Below are 18,056 nucleotides of genomic sequence, written 5' to 3'. Positions count from 1 at the left end.
TATCCAATTTTCCCAGCATCATTTATTGAAAAGACTGTCTTTTCACCAATATGTGTTTTTGGTACCTTTGTCAAAAATCAGTTGGCTATAGATGCATAGGTTTATTCCTGGGCTTTCAATTCTGTTCTATTGTTCTTTCTATATGTCTGTTTTTATGCCAATACCATGAAGTTTTCATTACTGTAGCTTTGTAGTATATTTTAAAGTCAGGTAGTGTGATGCTAATTTTTCCCCCTCAAGATTGCTTTGGCTATTCTGGGTCTTTTATGGGTCCACATATATTTTAGGATTGATTTTTCTGTTTCTGTGAAAGATGTCATTGGTATTTTGTTAGGGATTGCATTGAATATGAAGAAGTGAGTTTTGAGCTGAACTCAAAAGAAAAGAGGATTTATATGAATTAACAAAAGTGAGAATTCCATGTTTGTCAGCCTAGGCCTAGAGACTCAAGTAAAAATGGGGTTTGTAGAGGACTTTAAAGAATTGTGCTGAAATAAAGGCTTTTTGTTAAAAAGTAGGGGTGCTTGGATAAGGGAGAGTGAGTCCAAGTCAAAGAGAGCTTTCACATTCAGGCTAAGGAGTTTGAATTAGTGCATGTTTTTGAAGAGTGATGAAATAAAAGCTGTATTTTAGGAAAGTGTTTGAATTCTTAGTTCCCCAAAGTACAGTGGAAACTAATAAAACAGCATGGATGAAAACATTTTCCTTGCCTCATACAAGGAGATGATATGTAAAGGAGCTGAGCCTTTGGTACTCTTTACATGTTAACTTCTGTATAAGCACATTTTAATATCTTTTGATAGGTATCATGTAAAAACATTTTCACTGAGGCTATTTGGGAAGTACTTGTGAGTGAATTTTGTTTTGTTTGGCATCTTTTGAACTTGCCCATTTCTGTTGTGATTGGGCTGTATCTTCACATATTATTTTATCTATAAAGGTTGCTGTTCCTGCTCCATGGGAAATGGTGAATTACGCTGCCCATCAACAGAGCCAGTAGCAAACACAAGCACCCGTGGGTCTGTGACTCCTTCGTTTGAGAAAAGTAAGTGGCTCTTGGCTTCAGGAATAGAATATTTCTTATCCTTATAGCCTCAAAAGAATGCTACATAGAATTTCTATAGAAGCCACAAACACTGAGAATATGGATTCTCAAATAAGATGAGAAAAGTGCTAATAGGATAATTGTACATAAATACTCATTTAAAAACATTTCTCAAAGTAGTAATAGGTAGTATTATATACATACGCACACACACACACACACACACACACACACACACACACACACAAATTGTCCAATAAGTCTAACCCATGTAACCCAAAAAGTTCTCCGTAATACATACTCATTAAATATGGTAGTAGCAGTAGTAGTTGTTGTTCATATGGAGTTTATATTTGGCTGCTGATAGCTAGGAATGAATCTTTAATAATAGCAAAATTCATGGTTCCATAGAAAGAAGTGAAAATACATCAGATGTCCAGCATTCACTGACTTTTTCTAATAGGAAACCCTTTCTGGCATTCAGTTAAACTGTCTTTCAGTTTTTGTCTGTGTGCCTCTTTGCTAAAGTTAATGTTTCTTTACATTAGAATTCCCAGGTTTTCCTCCTCATTTTTTTTCTCACTATGCAATATACCTAATAGCAAGGACCCTTGACAAATTCAACAGGCAATCAGATTCAGCAACTATTTTTCCTCCCAAAATCTCCTTAGGCTTTGCTTACCTGTCATTTTCTTCATTAATAATGTTGATTCTTGAAAATGCTTTTTTTTTCTTTTTTTCTTTTTTGCAAGGGCAGTGCACATGCTTTTAAATTATAAGGCCTTCTTCAGTTTTCTGATTATGTTTTGCAAAAATTATATAGAATGAGAGCCATCATGTAGGAACTTCATCTAATCATATAATTTAACATCATTCCTAAGCCTGAAATGAATTAATGTCTAAAGGAAATTAGACCATAGGTAAATGAGAATTTTTAGAGTTAACAATATAATTTATTCCCCCTGGCAGAGCACAAAGGCAAAACAGATATTGCATTTAGATTGCTGAATGGCAACAATGTGTGAAAAAGGCAAATGAAAGACAATAAAATCTATTTTTATCTATTTTTATAATATCTGTACATAATATTTTAAAACTAGGATTATTATATACAGGTATACTTCTAGAATTTTTCAACACATAGATATATACAAGTAATTTTTATTAAAATAGGATCATACTATAGAGACAGTTTAGGAACCTACTTTCTTTTTACTTGGCAACATTATGAACTTTCCCCTGTGCCATTATGCTAGGCCATGTTTATGGGTGTATATGTCCTTTTTGAAAAGTGCCTTTAGAAAATACAAATTTTTACTTTTAACTTGAGGGTGGGAGCTATAGAATTGTGGTTTTTAATCATTTACTTTTTTTTTTTTTTTTTTTTGAGACAGAGTCTCGCTTTGTTGCCTAGGCTAGAGTGAGTGCCATGGCGTCAGCCTAGCTCACAGCAACCTCAAACTCCTGGGCTCAAGCAATCCTACTGCCTCAGCCTCCCGAGTAGCTGGGACTACAGGCATGCGCCACCACGCCCGGCTAATTTTTTCTATATATATTAGTTGGCCAATTAATTTCTTTCTATTTATAGTAGAGACGGGGTCTCGCTCTTGCTCAGGCTGGTTTCGAACTCCTGACCTCGAGCAATCCGCCTGCCTCGGCCTCCCAGAGAGCTAGGATTACAGGCGGGAGCCACCGCGCCCGGCCAATCATTTACTTTTATAAGACTGTATGTTAGACTAGACATTTATTTTGTAAGAACGTTTTTCTTTACTTTTGCTACTATATATAAAGGGTAGCTGAGGTAGAAAAACAAAGGTCTCTTGTGAAAGATCTCTCACCACTATTCTAGGCTGGAGAAGAGTTGTGCTTGTGTTTTGAGTTTTAGTCCATAGGGGAACAAAACGTAGTGTACAATATTTACTTGGTTCCTTAAAAGTCTTTTCTAAGGCAAATTTTAAACTTTTTAATGAAAGGCAATAGATAATAGTTCATTTGTTTAACAGACAAAGTAGGGTATTCGTGACTAGTAGGTAGATTCATCAGTGGTGAAACTTGAGTTATTAATTTGGCCTTTATTTAATATATACAAGATATATATATATAATATATTTATATATAATTTTTAAAAGCCAATTTGATATATAATTAACTATATTAATAAAAATTATATTATGTTTGTACACACACATATATAAAACATGTTGAATAGTGTAAAAGGGAACCATTGCATACTACTTGTGTTTTTTTCAAATAAAATACTCTACAACTAGAACTCTCCTAAAACAGCATGAAAGAGCTTTTCTCTTATTTCATCTAAGATAATATACTGATTCTGAGCTGAATGTGCTTTTTTGTTGTTTCTCTTAGGAAGTCATTACAAATTTAAAATGCATTCAAATAAAAAGCTCTGATTACAAATTGTTGTGCTTGCTGTGTTATAGATGATCATTGTGTGAGTCGCTGTAACTCCCAGAGCTGCATATTAGCCCAGGAAGAACAACAGTATCTACAGAGCGGAGACCAGCAACTAACTCGACATGTGTTGCTGTGTTTACTTCTCATTATTGGCCTGTTTGCTGTAAGTATTTCTGGTTTCGTTTTGTGGTCACTTCTTTAAATGTTTGGCAAAGGTTTCAATTCAGTCATCAGGGAGAAACTTAGTTACTGCTTTCCGGGAGTGCAGCAGCTAGGTCATCTCAATCCTAATATTGAGCTAAATGTTCAAGGGTGGGTGTGGGAGAAAAGAATGAATTATTAACATTATCCCGTTGCTTAAGTGCTCCAATAGTTTATTCTGCTTAGAATCACTTGTTCATTCTAGCTCTGAACCTAGAATTCGGTAAAGACAAATATCTCAATGATGTGTACAGGGCCACTTATTCCTAATGTACTTGACTGACCAAAGTAGATAAATGTATACAGTATCTCTTAGAAGATATTCCTTAGATAAATAAATTTTTTAAATAATTTTTAATTATGAAAAGGACATAACCACTTCATATAATAGATACAAAATAGAGAAAAGAAAAATATCTATCATACTAATGCCTTCTAATTTTTTAATACATTTTTCGTAGTTCCATCTGTTCACACGTACAGATTTATATCTTGCTTTTGTCACTTGTCAAGCGAGTTGCTACATGGTGTTCATAACCGTTACTTTAATTTGATAATTTTATAAGTGAAATACAGAACCTTATTTTTTAAATGCATGCATTTCTTTGATTACTACATATCCTCTTTTGTGAATTATCAGCTATTATTTGATAATTCTTTGAGATGATCAAGTGTAACTTGCCCAGAGGTAAGAGATGGATCATGTAACCTATGAAGGAACCCTTTCACATTGGGATGCTCGTTACATGGTATGATACTGGCCAGCATCACTTTAAATGCTGTTTAAGAACAAAAATCAAAAAATAAGAAATGCTGCCAAAAATTGCTGCTTAGTGATGTAATTGTTTTCATTGTGTAGAACTAATTTTAAAATCATCCCTGTCTCAGGCTAGTTGGCAGTCCTGATATATTATGTAAGCTTCTGTATTATGGCTCATGTCTTTTTGCTGCAAATCTGATCAGAATAGATGCTGTTTGAATGACATCTGTCAGGAGGAGAGGTTGAAACCTCTTGTTGGAAAGACAAAGCCTCTATATTCTCTAGGTGTTTTTCCCTTTAGTCTTTCCCCCGTAATTATTAAGTAGATAAGTAATTGTACTATGCTCTGGATGGAGACAAATGATCAGCTTGCTTCATTTTAAAGTACTCTGCTCTCCTTCCTTTACAGAATCTTTCTAGTTGTTTATGGTGGCTTTTCAACCAAGAGCCTGGAAGACTATATGTTGAGTTACAGTTTTTCTGTGCCGTGTTTAACTTTGGCCAGGTATTTATTTACTGAGAACTTTGAGTGGCTTTTGTTTTCCTGGATGGGTTGATTGGTGGTAGGGATGGGGGCTAGTACGGATGTTGTTTTCTTTTAAATCAAAAGGGCTTAGTTTGTTTGCCAGCTGCTGGTGTGCATGACAGCTGACAGCTGCTGCCTGTCTCCTAGTAGAGATGAATTATTACTTTGGTTAAAGTCATCAGAATATACACTGAGTGTTTCAATGAGAAATATCAAATAGTTCTTTGCTTTGGTTCTGAGCTAAAGAATGATAATTTAAGCAGGGACAAGATGCCCTAAGTCCTTTTTCAACTTTGTTTTGATCTTAATAAGTTACTTTGAGAAAATAACTTACCTTCCCTGAGCCTTTAATTTAGCTGCTTAAATTGATAAACACCATTTCATTTACATTTTGATGTTTCTTGAACAATAGGTATGTATATCTTTAAAAAAAATCATGTGGTGTAAAAATAAATTTTGTCTAGGTATAACAGTTACCATTCATTGAGCATCTACTATGTGCCAACCATTGTTAAGAATTACATTCATTATTTCATTTAAACATCACGACAATACCTGCAAATTGAAATTAAAAAACTAAAATTCCAGCTGGGCACAGTGGCTCACACTGGTAATCCTAGCACTCTGGAAGCCTGAGGCAGGAGGATCGATTGCTTGAGGTCAGGAGTTCAAGATGAGCCTGAGCAAGAGTGAGACCTGTCTCTACCAAAAATAGAAAAAATTAGCTGGCAGTGGTAGTACACCTGTAGTCCCAGCTACTCTGGAGGCTGAGGCAGGAGGATTGTTTGAGACCAGCATTTTGAGGTTGCTGTGAGCTGTAATAATGCCAGTGTACTCTACCTGAGGCGACAGAGTGAGACTCTGTCTCAAAAACCAAAACAAACCAAAAAAAAAAATCCACTAAAATTCCTTGAAGAAGTAACATAATGGGTGCTATTGTCATTGTTTACTGTTATTTATGGTTTATTGTTATTGTTTATGTCACTATTAAAATAGATATTTAAGGATAAATGATATTTTATATATTGGGAATATATTTTTATGTGCAAATTTCAAAATTTGCTCTTTTCTTCAATTCCTTACTTTTTAATTAGAGAATATCAGTCCACAGATTAACAAGTCAAAAAAATACCATGTTTGAAATCACTGAGTTTGCCTATTAAATCTAAAATAATTTGTCATATGAGTTAACATTTGTCAATAGATGCTCCTGCAAGTTGTTTTCTAACATTAATTTCCTGAAATATTTCCAGTTTTTTTGGGACATTATTGTGGGAGCAAAAATGGCTATGTATAAAGAGACAAGTGACCTTAGTTTATTACAGACAAGAGCATCCCAACAGCTACTTTGATACTCATCTCACTTCATGATACTGTTTAAGATCTGATATTTTATATAAGAACTGAAAAATACTATGTTGAAAAATCATAGCCTCGATTGGGATTTTTCATTCAGAAAGCCCACTCCAACCTGAGCCATCCCAGAACTGGGACTGAGAAAGCTTAATTCCACAGGGCTATGTCATACACACTGGCCACGAATGTTGCATTTAAAAATTTTAAATGCTGCCCACACAGCTTATGGCTAAAGTGGTTCAAAGGAGCAAAAGAGACATAAACCCCACTCCGATCCCATTTTCCTCTTGGGGAGGTGTGGTAAGATCATCCCTTCTAGTTGTTTATAGTCTTAGGGTGCAGAAAGCTAGGTCCTTCATACAACATACTGCATTTTCCATCCTACCTCCACCAACTTGCACTCAGATCCTTATCCTAGTGTGCCTGACGAATGGGCGCTGCCAACCTCCTGCCTCCCCAAACAGTCCTAAATTGTCCTGATCTGTCACTGATATCTAGTACCAATTTGCCTCATCACCCTCAAATCCTTCAAACCTTTCCCCTAACCACTGGCCACTTTCACTTTAAATTCTGTTCTGTTACTGCCTAATTAGATACTGAAGCACTTGTTACATAATTTATGAAGTTTTAACAGAAAAATAATAAATACTTAAGCACAGTAGGGGGAGAAATAAAGACATATAGCCCCTAAATGTTTTCATTTTTCTTCAGGAAGCTGTCATGTGAATGTGGTTGCTCAGCACTGGTTTGTATCACCCATCATAATTAATAGGACAGAACGATTGGGAAAAGGCAGCAAAGTAGTACACGTGCCCTTGGGCACTGCATTTCAGAGGCCTGCTTTGTCTGTTCTTCATCACTATAGGTTTGCTCCCTCAAACACTACATTTGGTGGCTTCCTTGATTTCTCTCTCTTAAAATTTTATTGTTGAATTCGGAAAAAAATAACTTTGTTTTCTTCCCTAGGGATTTATTTCCTTTGGAATCTTTGGATTAGATAAACATTTAATCATCCTGCCTTTCAAAAGAAGGTAAATTTAGTTTTGAAATAAATCTGCATCTATAAAGGTGATGAAAAAGCCATTCTATTAAAATACTAATATTTCTAAATCTTTAGTAACTGCTAGGACCACTAAATGCCACACAGAGGTTATCTGTTGATTCACATATTTGTTGTAAATAATTGAAGAAAAATATTAGAAGAACTATTATAAATCCAGCATTGTAATTTGCATTTAAACAAGAATTGATAGACATACTGACTTCTATCTATGCCATTAACTACGTAAAGTTAAATGAAACTTGAAAATGTCTTTAGAAATGGAAGTAGTAGGTGGTGTGCCCCCAAAGGTCTATATTTGATTGTGATTGTCTTTCTCCTTTGAAACATGATTCTTCTTTCTATCAAACTGATAACTTATACAAAACTCAAGATTTCCTTCTAAATTTGGGGGTTTTATTAGCTTGAAAGAAGATCAAGGATTTCTCTATGAAAAATAACAAGTTGGAATACTCCAACTTGGGGGTAGAAGGAAAAAGCAAGGGTGCAAATCCTTGTATCTCCTCATTTGCTTTCAAAGTCAAAATTAGTAGAAACTAGAAGTGCTAATGAAATTTATCCTGCCAGCTCTGTGAAAAGCACCCAATAAATGGTAACTGCTCTTCTCCTTCTTCTTCTCCATCATCATCATCATCATCAAGATACAGTTGCTAGGATCATAATCATTTCATGAACGAGGAAAAACATAACAAGAAAGTCACTGAACTAAGTTATCAGCTACATAATGTTGATCAGGTGAAATAGTCAACAGTTCTATTGCCTGGGCTGGCAGAAACAAAATTGTTCTGTATTCCAGACCTGGTATTTGTCTCTGTGGTACTGAAATAGAAAAATGATTAAATAAACTACTTGATCTCTAATTTATCTTTGTATTTCCAAACAGTGGGATATAGAATAAGGAACATTTATTCATAGAAACTGAAATGGGTCAAACATGTCTGGAGGGTTTATAAATAATGATTAGGGCCCCCACCCCAGCCTTCCTTCAAAAGGAAGCTGAATGCAGAATGTGTTTCTGCTTCAGAGACTAATGATGTCTGGGAATTGAAGATGACAGCTCTGGTGAATGATGGCATTGGCATAGCCATTTTGATGGGGTGCTAAGTCAGGAAGGGCTCTCTCTCAGTGCTTTTCTGTTCTTAAATATGGACTCCTTAAATTTTGGTTTTCAGACTTGAGTTCCTTTGGAACAATAAAGAAACAGCAGATAAAAGGGATTCTCCTGTTTCTGAGGAAATAAAAATGACCTGTCAACAGTTTGTCCATTATCACCGTGACCTCTGTATCCAAAACATTGTGAAGGAAAGAAGGTAAGCAAATTGCCAGTACAGGTTCCAGATAATTATGTTTTAGATGATTAATTTTGGATTGTAATAGGCTAAATATGTGGCTGTTACTGACTACATGATTATTTTCAATAACACACATGTAAAAGTTATAAGTTATGGGTCAGTTTATAGTTTAAAAAATGATATATGAAAGAGCCATATCACTTTAACATTAATATTTTTTAAATGTCATATATCTTCTGATTTCCACATAAACTGTGAAAATTTTAGAATGAACCAAAATGTCACATAATATTAACATTCATTTCCAGTTGGCCATTAGTGTCTCTCATAAAACTTTGAGATACATTGGATTTAGAAGAGATGTTATATCTCCATCTCTTGGTGGTATGTTATTTTATATTACTAATACTGTTGTCAAGAAAATGAAACTTCTGCCTCTTAATTTTGCTGTTTATATTTCACCTCAAGCCCTAATCTTTGGTCTGAGACATGATATTTATTCTTCTAATCCCCAACGTAGGAAGTATGCAGCAGGAAATGATGAACTTTGAATAAACAAATGTTATAGTGCACATATTTTTGGTAGTCATAAAGAGAAAATAAAAGAAAACAAAACATAAAGAACCTAATATTTTTATATCTGTAAGTGAAAATTTGAAATTTTATAAAAATCATTATTGAGGATGATTTATTTTCATATATTATGCCACTGTATTCAACATGTATTAATATGTCATTATAATCAGAAAGCAGCCTGGAATTACAGTGGAGGGGGACTCATTGGGTAAGGACTGATACTAGAACTGAAATCCTAAACTATACTTACTAGCTTTGTGATACTGGGCAAGTTCATTCTCTAAACTTTGGTTTTCCTCTTCTTTAAAATATCTGACTCTGAGGGTTGTTTGAGTTAGATGACAGAATGTCTGTCTAGGCCAATCTAATTGGCCTAGCCCACTGCCTGGCAATGGTAAACTATGAAGAAAAGTTAGTTTTTCTACCCTTTAATGGGCTGAGCACAATTATTTCAAAGTACCATGAATAATTTCAACAATTTGAAACTGCTTTTTAAAATTAAAAATTATAGGCTTATGCCTATAGTCCTAGCACTTTGGGAGGCCCAGATGGGAGGATTGCTTGAGGCCAGGAGTTTGAGACCAACCTAAGCAACAAAGCAAGACCCCTTCTCTACAAAAAAAAAAAAATAGAAAAATTAGCCAGGTGTGGTGGCACACACCTGTAGTCCCAGCTACTTGAGAAGCTGAGGCAGGAGGATCTCTTGAGCCCAGGAGTTGGAGGTTGCAGTGAGCTTATGATGACACCACTGTACTCTAGCCTGGGCAACAGAGTGAAACCCTGTCTCAATAATAATAATAAATAATACATAAATAAATATTTTAAAAAGAAAACTCCATGTTAGTTCTGTCAGGCCTATTGTGATTGCCAACTGTCAGAGAACATAGCTCTTGCTGTTTGCAAGACTGCCACACTGCCTTGGTCCCAGATGGCTGAATGGGCACCTGCTGAGAGCATGCTGGAAGTGTGCTGGCCTGGTCCTGCTCCCTTTGCAGGTTCTGCAGCCTGTACAGTGTCACATTCTCTGCCATTCTGTACAACTCGATGGGCTGTTGTTATAGCTACCTGATCACAAGCATCAGGAAACAAATATTATTCAGTTGGTGTCTGGGCTAGAAGGTGTTAGGCTATAAATCAAAAATCAACAAGCAGGAAGAGGCTCAGACACAGGTTGTAAAATTCAGGCTTTTGTTGAAAGTGATGTTTGTAGTTGCAAGGCATAAATTCAGATATCACTAAATGAAATACTGATGTTAAAATATTGTGATTTTATGTACTTGAGAAAAATTTTCATGTATATTAACCTTTTTTGTAATTTTTATACAAAACTCATGTATATTCATTTATGGTTAAATGGTTTTAAATTTTTGTCATCTGTTTCTCATTTCATCTTGATTTTCATCCACTGTTTCCTATCATCAAGTACTTTAGGTTTTATAGCTTCACTGATACTGTGGATAGATTCATGCTGTCTATTGCATATTTGTATGAAAATGTACAAAATGCATGTAATTGGTTTTTTCATCTCTCTTTCCCTTGTTCATTTGCTTATACTTAAGGCACCCTACATTTGCATTAGGAAGATAGATTTTAAATAATCAAGAAGTAGATTCATAATCAAAGTACATTTTTAAAATCTTATAATAGATTTCTAACAAGACAGAGCTCACGTATTCCTTCCTTGCTTCCTAATGAAGCAAATTCCTGACAAACATATCAGAATGATTGTCTTGGCTACTGAGGGCAAGAAGAAAGGCTACTTGTGGACACTATGATGCATATAGTGCATATGTATATATGATGTACATAGAGCTGAAAATCATGTTTGATTTGAGTAGTTTACTGAAAATAATTACTTCTTAAGAGCTTGTGAAAAATATTTAGTGTTCCTGGACAATGAAATTACTTAGTATAACTAAGAGTGTAATAATTTATATAAGATTCAGCTCTCTTCAGGATGGATCTGATCATAAAAGGCCATGCTACTACAAAAAGAATATTTCTTTGTAAATGCATTTACATTACCTATGTCTTTTTTGTTATTATTTAAGAATTTCTGCTTTCACAAGCATTACTGGCATATTTTTCCCCAGTGGATCTTTCTAAGGTCAGGCGAGTTAAAAAACCCTTTGTATTCAGAACGGTTTCATTCCTGCCATACTTTAATTATCATGCTGTCTCCTTGATTCCTTCTATTTTTTTCTTGCTTGTCCTCTGTTATGCAGTGCTGATACGAGATTTACAGAACATATAGGTGAATCATTCCTTTGACATACAGGTGTGGTGCAAAGACTTCCACTGGGACCTTTTGTGGCTGTGACCTGGTGAACTGGCTAATTGAAGTCGGCCTTGCCTCTGACCGTGGTGAAGCTGTGATATACGGAGACAGACTGGTGCAAGGGGGAGTCATCCAACATATTACCAACGAATATGAATTTCGAGATGAGTACTTATTTTACAGATTTCTGCAAATGAGTCCTGAACACAGTCCTACTGCTGTTAATACAAGCACCCCCCAACAAGAAAGATATAAAGAAATTGAACATTCATCCTTATCCTCACTTTCCCCTAAGACCTAAATTATGAAAGGAAGAACCCCATATGGAATCATATTCTAGCCCAAGATCTGTTATTTTTTAGTTGTGTGACCTTGGGCAAGTTACACCACTGTGAGGCTCAGTTGCCTCTTCTGTAAAATTTGACAAGATGCTTTCCTAACCCATGCTAAAGGTCTATGATTTTATGTGTAAACTCCTCCTAAAACACATAGGAAACTGATTTAGGAAAAAAGAAAACCAAATCAAAATTTAAAGTTCTGATAATGAATATAATAATTACAGTCATTCCTCAGTATTCACAGGGGAATGGTTCCAGTACCCCTGCAGCTACCAAAATCTGAAAGTGCTCAAGTCCCTTTTATAAAATGGTGAAGTGTTTGTATATAACCTATTCACATCTTCCTGTATACTTTAAATAATTTCTAGATTACTTATAATGCCTAATACAATGTAAATGCTATGTAAATAGTTGTTATACTGTGTGGTATAGGGAACAAAGACAAGGGAAAAAAGTCTATACATGTTTACTACATACGCAGCCATTGTAGGCCTAACATTTTTGATCTGCAGTTGGTTGAATCTATGGATGCGGAAGCAGCACTTAGGGAAGATTGACTGTACTATAAACAGTACTAATGTACTAACATTGTAAAATCACTGCTTTCTGCAACTGTTTGCTATAATTTCAAAATCACCATCCTATTAACTGTTCCTTTAAATTGACAGATTTTGCAGGTGTATTGCTCAGAGGAAATAGACCTTAAATTATGACAACTTTATATTTATTCATATTACCTCCTAAAAAAGAATTTTAATGATTCTAATAAAAGGTTCTTTTTATTTTTTCCATTTCCTTGACAAATAATATTCATTTAAAAGCTAAAACCACTATTTTTTTAAGGCTTGTCTTTTCTTGCTTTTCTATCCAAGAACTAATCTATATCATTTGGAAGGGAATAAGAACCTCCATAAATATTATCTCCACAATCTTTAAACAAAAGTATAGTGTGATCTTTAACTTTTGTACTACAAATAATAATTTTAGAAAATTCATTTAAATTTTATCAACAAAATTATTGCCATATGATGTATCATTTCTGGTATTTGCACAAAACATCATAGTGCAGGATAACCTTTCTACTTTATTCCCTGAAATTAAAAAAAGATAGAAAACTATAAATTTTAAAATTACTAAATTTTGCCCTCCCACTTAGTCCATTCAGGCTGCCATAACAAAATACCATAAACTGGATAGTTTATAAACAACAAAAACTTATTTCTCATAGTTTTGGAGGCTGGGAAATCCAAGATCAGAGCACAGCAGATTTAGTGTATGATGAGGGCCCACTTTCTGGCTCATAGATGGTACTTTCTTGCTGTGTCCTCACATGGTAGAAAGGAAGGACTCTGGTCTCTTCAACCCCTTATAAGGACATTAATCTCATTCATGAGGGCTCCACCCTCATGACCTAATCACCCCCCCAAAAGATCCCACCTCCTAATACCATCACATTGGGGATTAGGTTTCAATATATGAATTTTGGGGAGACATAAACGTTCAGATCTCAGGTAAGCTTTATCTTCAGTAAATTAAAAAGAGATCTAGTCATATGACCTTTGAACATCTACTTATTAGGTGGCAGTGCTGGTTTAACTTATTTAAAACATGTTTCAAATATTTATTTAATTATTTCATACTGTTAGTGTCTCATATACTAAAGCCATTTTAGAAAATAATTTATAGGGTGTCATTGCCCTTTTAATGCAACAAATATATAATTTTTAAAAAACCTGCATGGAAGCCTAGTGTATTTAACAAGTAAACTATACTTTAGTATTTACCTATACCAATTTTAAGTTATGATTATGGAAAGGGGATGTTTTTAGCAGAACTGTCTTGCTGTAGAACTTTCTTTTTTTAATACGACTACATTATGACTCTGAATGTTCAGGAGTAAGCTTAAGGCCTCAATGCTGTACCAGAAGACTTTTATTGTTATAGTAATAGATATTAATTCACATGCATGCAGGCAACTCAAACTCAAGTGTTGAATTTGTTTTATGAATAATATCTTCTGTTGTTTGCATGAATGGCATCATTTTCCATGGGAGACACTAGAAGAAAACCCTGGATCAGAATGGTCTACAGTTTCAGATAATAAAGGCTTTTAAGAGACATTTTTAGAATTAAGGATATGCTAATTTTATTAAATGAAAATATTTTTAACTGTTACTTTCTCACTGACAAAGCAAGTTTCTCAATAAAATATCTATTTTAACTTGCATTGCTGACATCTTTTCTTTGAGTAATCACAATAATGCAGTAGCCATCATAGAGGTCTTTTCTATAAGTTCTCAATGTTTTCTTAAATGGGTTTTCTGAGACTGTTTCCCTTCCTGACCCTCTGGATTCTGTGTACAGGGCCTTGCCCAATTATGCATTCATAAACATTTTTTATGAATGAGTCAATATGACAGTAAAGTCCTTCATACATTTCATAACCTTTAATATTCAGGGTCACAGCTAGGAAAAAGATCTGATACAATTTTGATTAAAACCTATCCTTTTTTTTACTAATCTTCAGCATAGTCAATTGTTTTCTTAACTCTCAATGAATAATTCCATACCTAGCTTGTGCTTAGATTTCAGTGTTTTTAGAATAAGATAGAATAACGATTAATGATTAGTAAATTTCTAAAAGCAAGAAAAACACCGGCAACAAATGCTGACAAGGATGTAAAGCAACAGGAACTCCTCGTTCATTGCTGGTGGGGATGCAGAATCCCCACTCTGAAAGAGAGTTTGGCAGTTTCTTACAAAACTAAACATACATTTACTATATGATCCAGCAACCGTGCTTCTCAGTATTTACACAAAATGAGTTGAATATATGTCCACACAGAAATCTACATATGAATATTTGTAGCAGGTTTATTCACAATTTGTAAAACTTAAAAGCAACTAAGATGGGCTTTAGTAGTGGTACATCCAAATAATGCAATATTATTAATATTCAGCACTAAGAAGAAATGGCTATACAAGTCATGAAAAGACAGAGGAAACTTAAATGCATATTAGTTAAAGAAGACAATCTGAAAAGACTACATTGTACCTGATTCCAATTATATGACATTCTGGAAAGGCAAAACTACGGAGACAGTAAAAAGATAAGTGGTTGCCAAGGGTTGAGAGGAGGGAGAGATGAATACATCAGTGGTTGCCAAGGGTTGGGAGGAGGGAGAGATGAATAGGCAGAGCACAGATAATTTTTAGGGGAGTAAAACTATCCTGTATGATACTGTAATAGTAGATACATGTCCCTACATTTATCAAAGCCTATAGAATGTATAATACCTAGAGGGACCTCTAATGTCAACTATAGACTTTGAGTGATAACATGTCAATGTAGGTTCATCAACTGTAAGAAATGTACCACTCTGGTGCTGGGGTGTTGATGGTGGGGAAGGTTGTGGAGACAGGATATTCTGGGAACTCTGTACTTTCTGCTCAATTTTTCTATGAATCTAAAATTGCTATAAAAAATAAAGGTTTTTTTTTTTTTTTTTTTGAGACAGAGTCTCACTTTGTTGCCCAGGCTACAGTGAGTGCCGTGGCGTCAGCCTGGCTCACATTAACCTCAATCTCCGGGGCTCAAGCGATCCTCCTGCCTCAGCCTCCCGAGTAGCTGGGACTACAGGCATGCGCCACCATGCCCGGCTAATTTTTTGTATATATATTTTTAGTTGGTCAATTAATTTATTTCTATTTTTGGTAGAGATGGGGTCTCGCTCAGGCTGGTTTTGAACTCCTGACCTTGAGCAATCCGCCCGCCTCGGCCTCCCAAAGTGCTAGGATTACAGGCGTGAGCCACCACGCCCGGCCAAAAATAAAGTATTTTTAATAAAATTTTAGGGGAATTCATGATCAGATTTAAATTTTTTTAATAGATCACTCTGGATTATAGTGACCAATATGGATGGAAATTTTAAAAAACAGGTGTAGGAGAATAGTTAACTGCACTGGTCCAGGTGAGAGATGCTGCTAGTTTGGTCTAGGGTGTTAGCACAGGAGAAGGTAAAAACATGCTGGACCTAAGAGAGAGAAATAAGATTCACTATGTGTCTCTGGATAATGAACTGTTTACCTTTAGTTCCCTCCTCTGTTGAAAGAGGAGTATAGGAGCTGGCCAGGGTTCTTCGTGATTTAGGGACGACCTATCTCTGAACCATACATAATGACAAACAGACTCAATGGAGTACTTGACTCTGACATCTTTTCCTTTGTAATGTCAGACCTATATCAGACAAGAGCAGTATCAGGCAGATTATGGTTTTTATGAGAGAACTTTTAAACATAACTTCCTGATTACTCTTTAAATATAACAGTCTACTTCTTTATTTTAATCCTAATTGTGATGACAGTGACCAATTTATATGATAATCAAATACTAAAAATGGACATTTCTAGAAACCAAAAAATATTTAGTATTATTTTGATGTGGATTTTTCTTTTGTTTATATTTGCAATTTTGAGTCTTACTAGGTAATCTTTATGTAACTTTAATAAGGTTTTTAAAAAATTTAAGAAGATATTACTCATTTATAATGTTAATGATATAATGTTATAATATTCATAATATAATAATAATTCTATTTCATTGCCACTACCTCATTCCTGTTTTTGTCTTTACCGAATGAATGGAAGTAAAAGATAAGAGAGATTTGAGACCCAGTCACAGTATGTCTTAAGGTCGTGGTTCTTTTATCTCATTCTCTAATCTTTCAGACAAACTCTTCTAACAAACATCTTATTAACAGAAAAGGCTATTAAGGGGAATGGCCCAAAACTTGCTAGATAGTTAGAGCTATAAGCTCATTCAATGGTCAGCCAAGGCTTGACAAAGAGCATGTCTGAGTATAATAAAAATGCATTTGCATAATTAACATGCTATAATGATGAAGACTTAACATATAAATCTAGAAAATTTTCTTGCCTGAGCTGGTTTATATTTGCCTAAAGCACAAAAAAACTCACCACTTGAAATATTTTCCACTACTAAAGAAAAATCTTTCTTTATGTAATTGAGAAAATGATTTGAGGGTACTACATAATTATAATAAATACAGATCCATGCATCATCTTCATGTTTCCTTATTTATGCAGAATTGAGTACTTAATTATTGGCTAAAGAAAATAACACAAGTCCATCACCTGAAGTGACATCTGGCTATCCCATGATATATGTATCCAATTCCAATGTTGTTTTCTCAGTATTTTAACAAGACTATATGTAGTTTTAATAGGTAAGCTATGACTTGATTGCTGGTAAAGAATAATCAGATCTGTTCAAATTAGATTTATATCATTAACCAAGGTTATAGATTCTGACTTTCGGGAAGACTGCTGACCATTTATATGATCACTAAGAACTAATATTTGACTTATAAATTCTAATTTCATCTTTTGCACATTGAGAAAAGAGATTAACCATTTTATCTACATTGAGATGCTTATTTTGAAGGATTAATTCCATTTCTTTGAATAGCTCTTTTTCCAGTTTCTTCATGTTGTCCAACATTGTTTTGGCTTTTTCCTAAAACAATTAAAAATATAAAAATAAACTCATACATGACTTTAACCAAATTCCAACCCACCTCTACACAAGAATTGTTCAATCTGATTTCTACTTCTGGTTTGGCTCCCCTCCTATTTTTTAAATATAGAAGAAATGAAATTCTTTGTAAAAAAATCATTGCTTTAGATTGAGTTAATGCATTAATACTAAATTATTAGTTATTTTTAGTAGAAAAGGCAAGAACAATTATATAGGACTAGTCTATAAGCAAGAAACCTAAAGACAACAGAACAATTGAAAATCTGGTATTAATCGTATATGGAGAAGGTTCCTGAAAATTGAGGCTGAGATTTTTATCATATAAGATCTTCTAGCCAGGCACACTGCTGTGCCTATAATCCTATCACTTTGTGAGGCAGGAGGATCACTTGAGGCCAGGGGTTCAACACCAGTCTGGGCAACATAGAAAGACTCCCATCTCTACAAAAAATTTAAAAATTAGCCAGGCATGATGGTGTGCACCTGTAATCCCAGCTACCTGGGAGGTTGAGCCAAGAGTTCGAGGCTGCAATAAACCATGATCATACTACTGCACTCCAGCCTGGGAGACAGAGCAAGACCCCCTTCTCTAAAAAGAAAAAAAACAAAAACCAAAAAAAATCAGATCTTCTGTATTTAAAACCAATATTAT

General features: G+C 34.7%; 2 protein-coding genes across 6 annotated transcripts in view; one reads left to right on the top strand and one right to left on the bottom strand.

The window, feature by feature from the left end:
• GPR155 (G protein-coupled receptor 155) overlaps window positions 1-14,074 on the top strand; it is a 42,584-nt gene extending 28,510 nt beyond the window's left edge. For all 3 annotated transcript variants that reach the window (XM_012753380.3, XM_012753374.3, XM_012753373.2), the window contains 6 exons: window positions 941-1,045; window positions 3,487-3,623; window positions 4,831-4,926; window positions 7,270-7,334; window positions 8,536-8,673; window positions 11,510-14,074. In XM_012753380.3, coding sequence (XP_012608834.2) covers window positions 941-1,045; window positions 3,487-3,623; window positions 4,831-4,926; window positions 7,270-7,334; window positions 8,536-8,673; window positions 11,510-11,810 — 842 coding nt within the window. In that variant the 3' untranslated portion in view covers window positions 11,811-14,074. The remainder of the gene's footprint in view (window positions 1-940; window positions 1,046-3,486; window positions 3,624-4,830; window positions 4,927-7,269; window positions 7,335-8,535; window positions 8,674-11,509) is intronic.
• SCRN3 (secernin 3) overlaps window positions 3,818-18,056 on the bottom strand; it is a 38,346-nt gene continuing 24,107 nt past the window's right edge. For all 3 annotated transcript variants that reach the window (XM_012753393.3, XM_012753397.3, XM_076005658.1), the window contains one exon: window positions 3,818-17,383. In XM_012753393.3, the coding sequence (XP_012608847.1) occupies window positions 17,213-17,383 (171 nt within the window). In that variant the 3' untranslated portion in view covers window positions 3,818-17,212. The remainder of the gene's footprint in view (window positions 17,384-18,056) is intronic.

The sequence above is a fragment of the Microcebus murinus genome, chromosome 8 (genome assembly GCF_040939455.1).
Source record: "Microcebus murinus isolate Inina chromosome 8, M.murinus_Inina_mat1.0, whole genome shotgun sequence".
Classification (NCBI taxonomy): domain Eukaryota; kingdom Metazoa; phylum Chordata; class Mammalia; order Primates; family Cheirogaleidae; genus Microcebus; species Microcebus murinus.
Note: the sequence above shows the minus strand (reverse complement) of the source record. Positions and strands in the feature narration are given on the sequence as shown.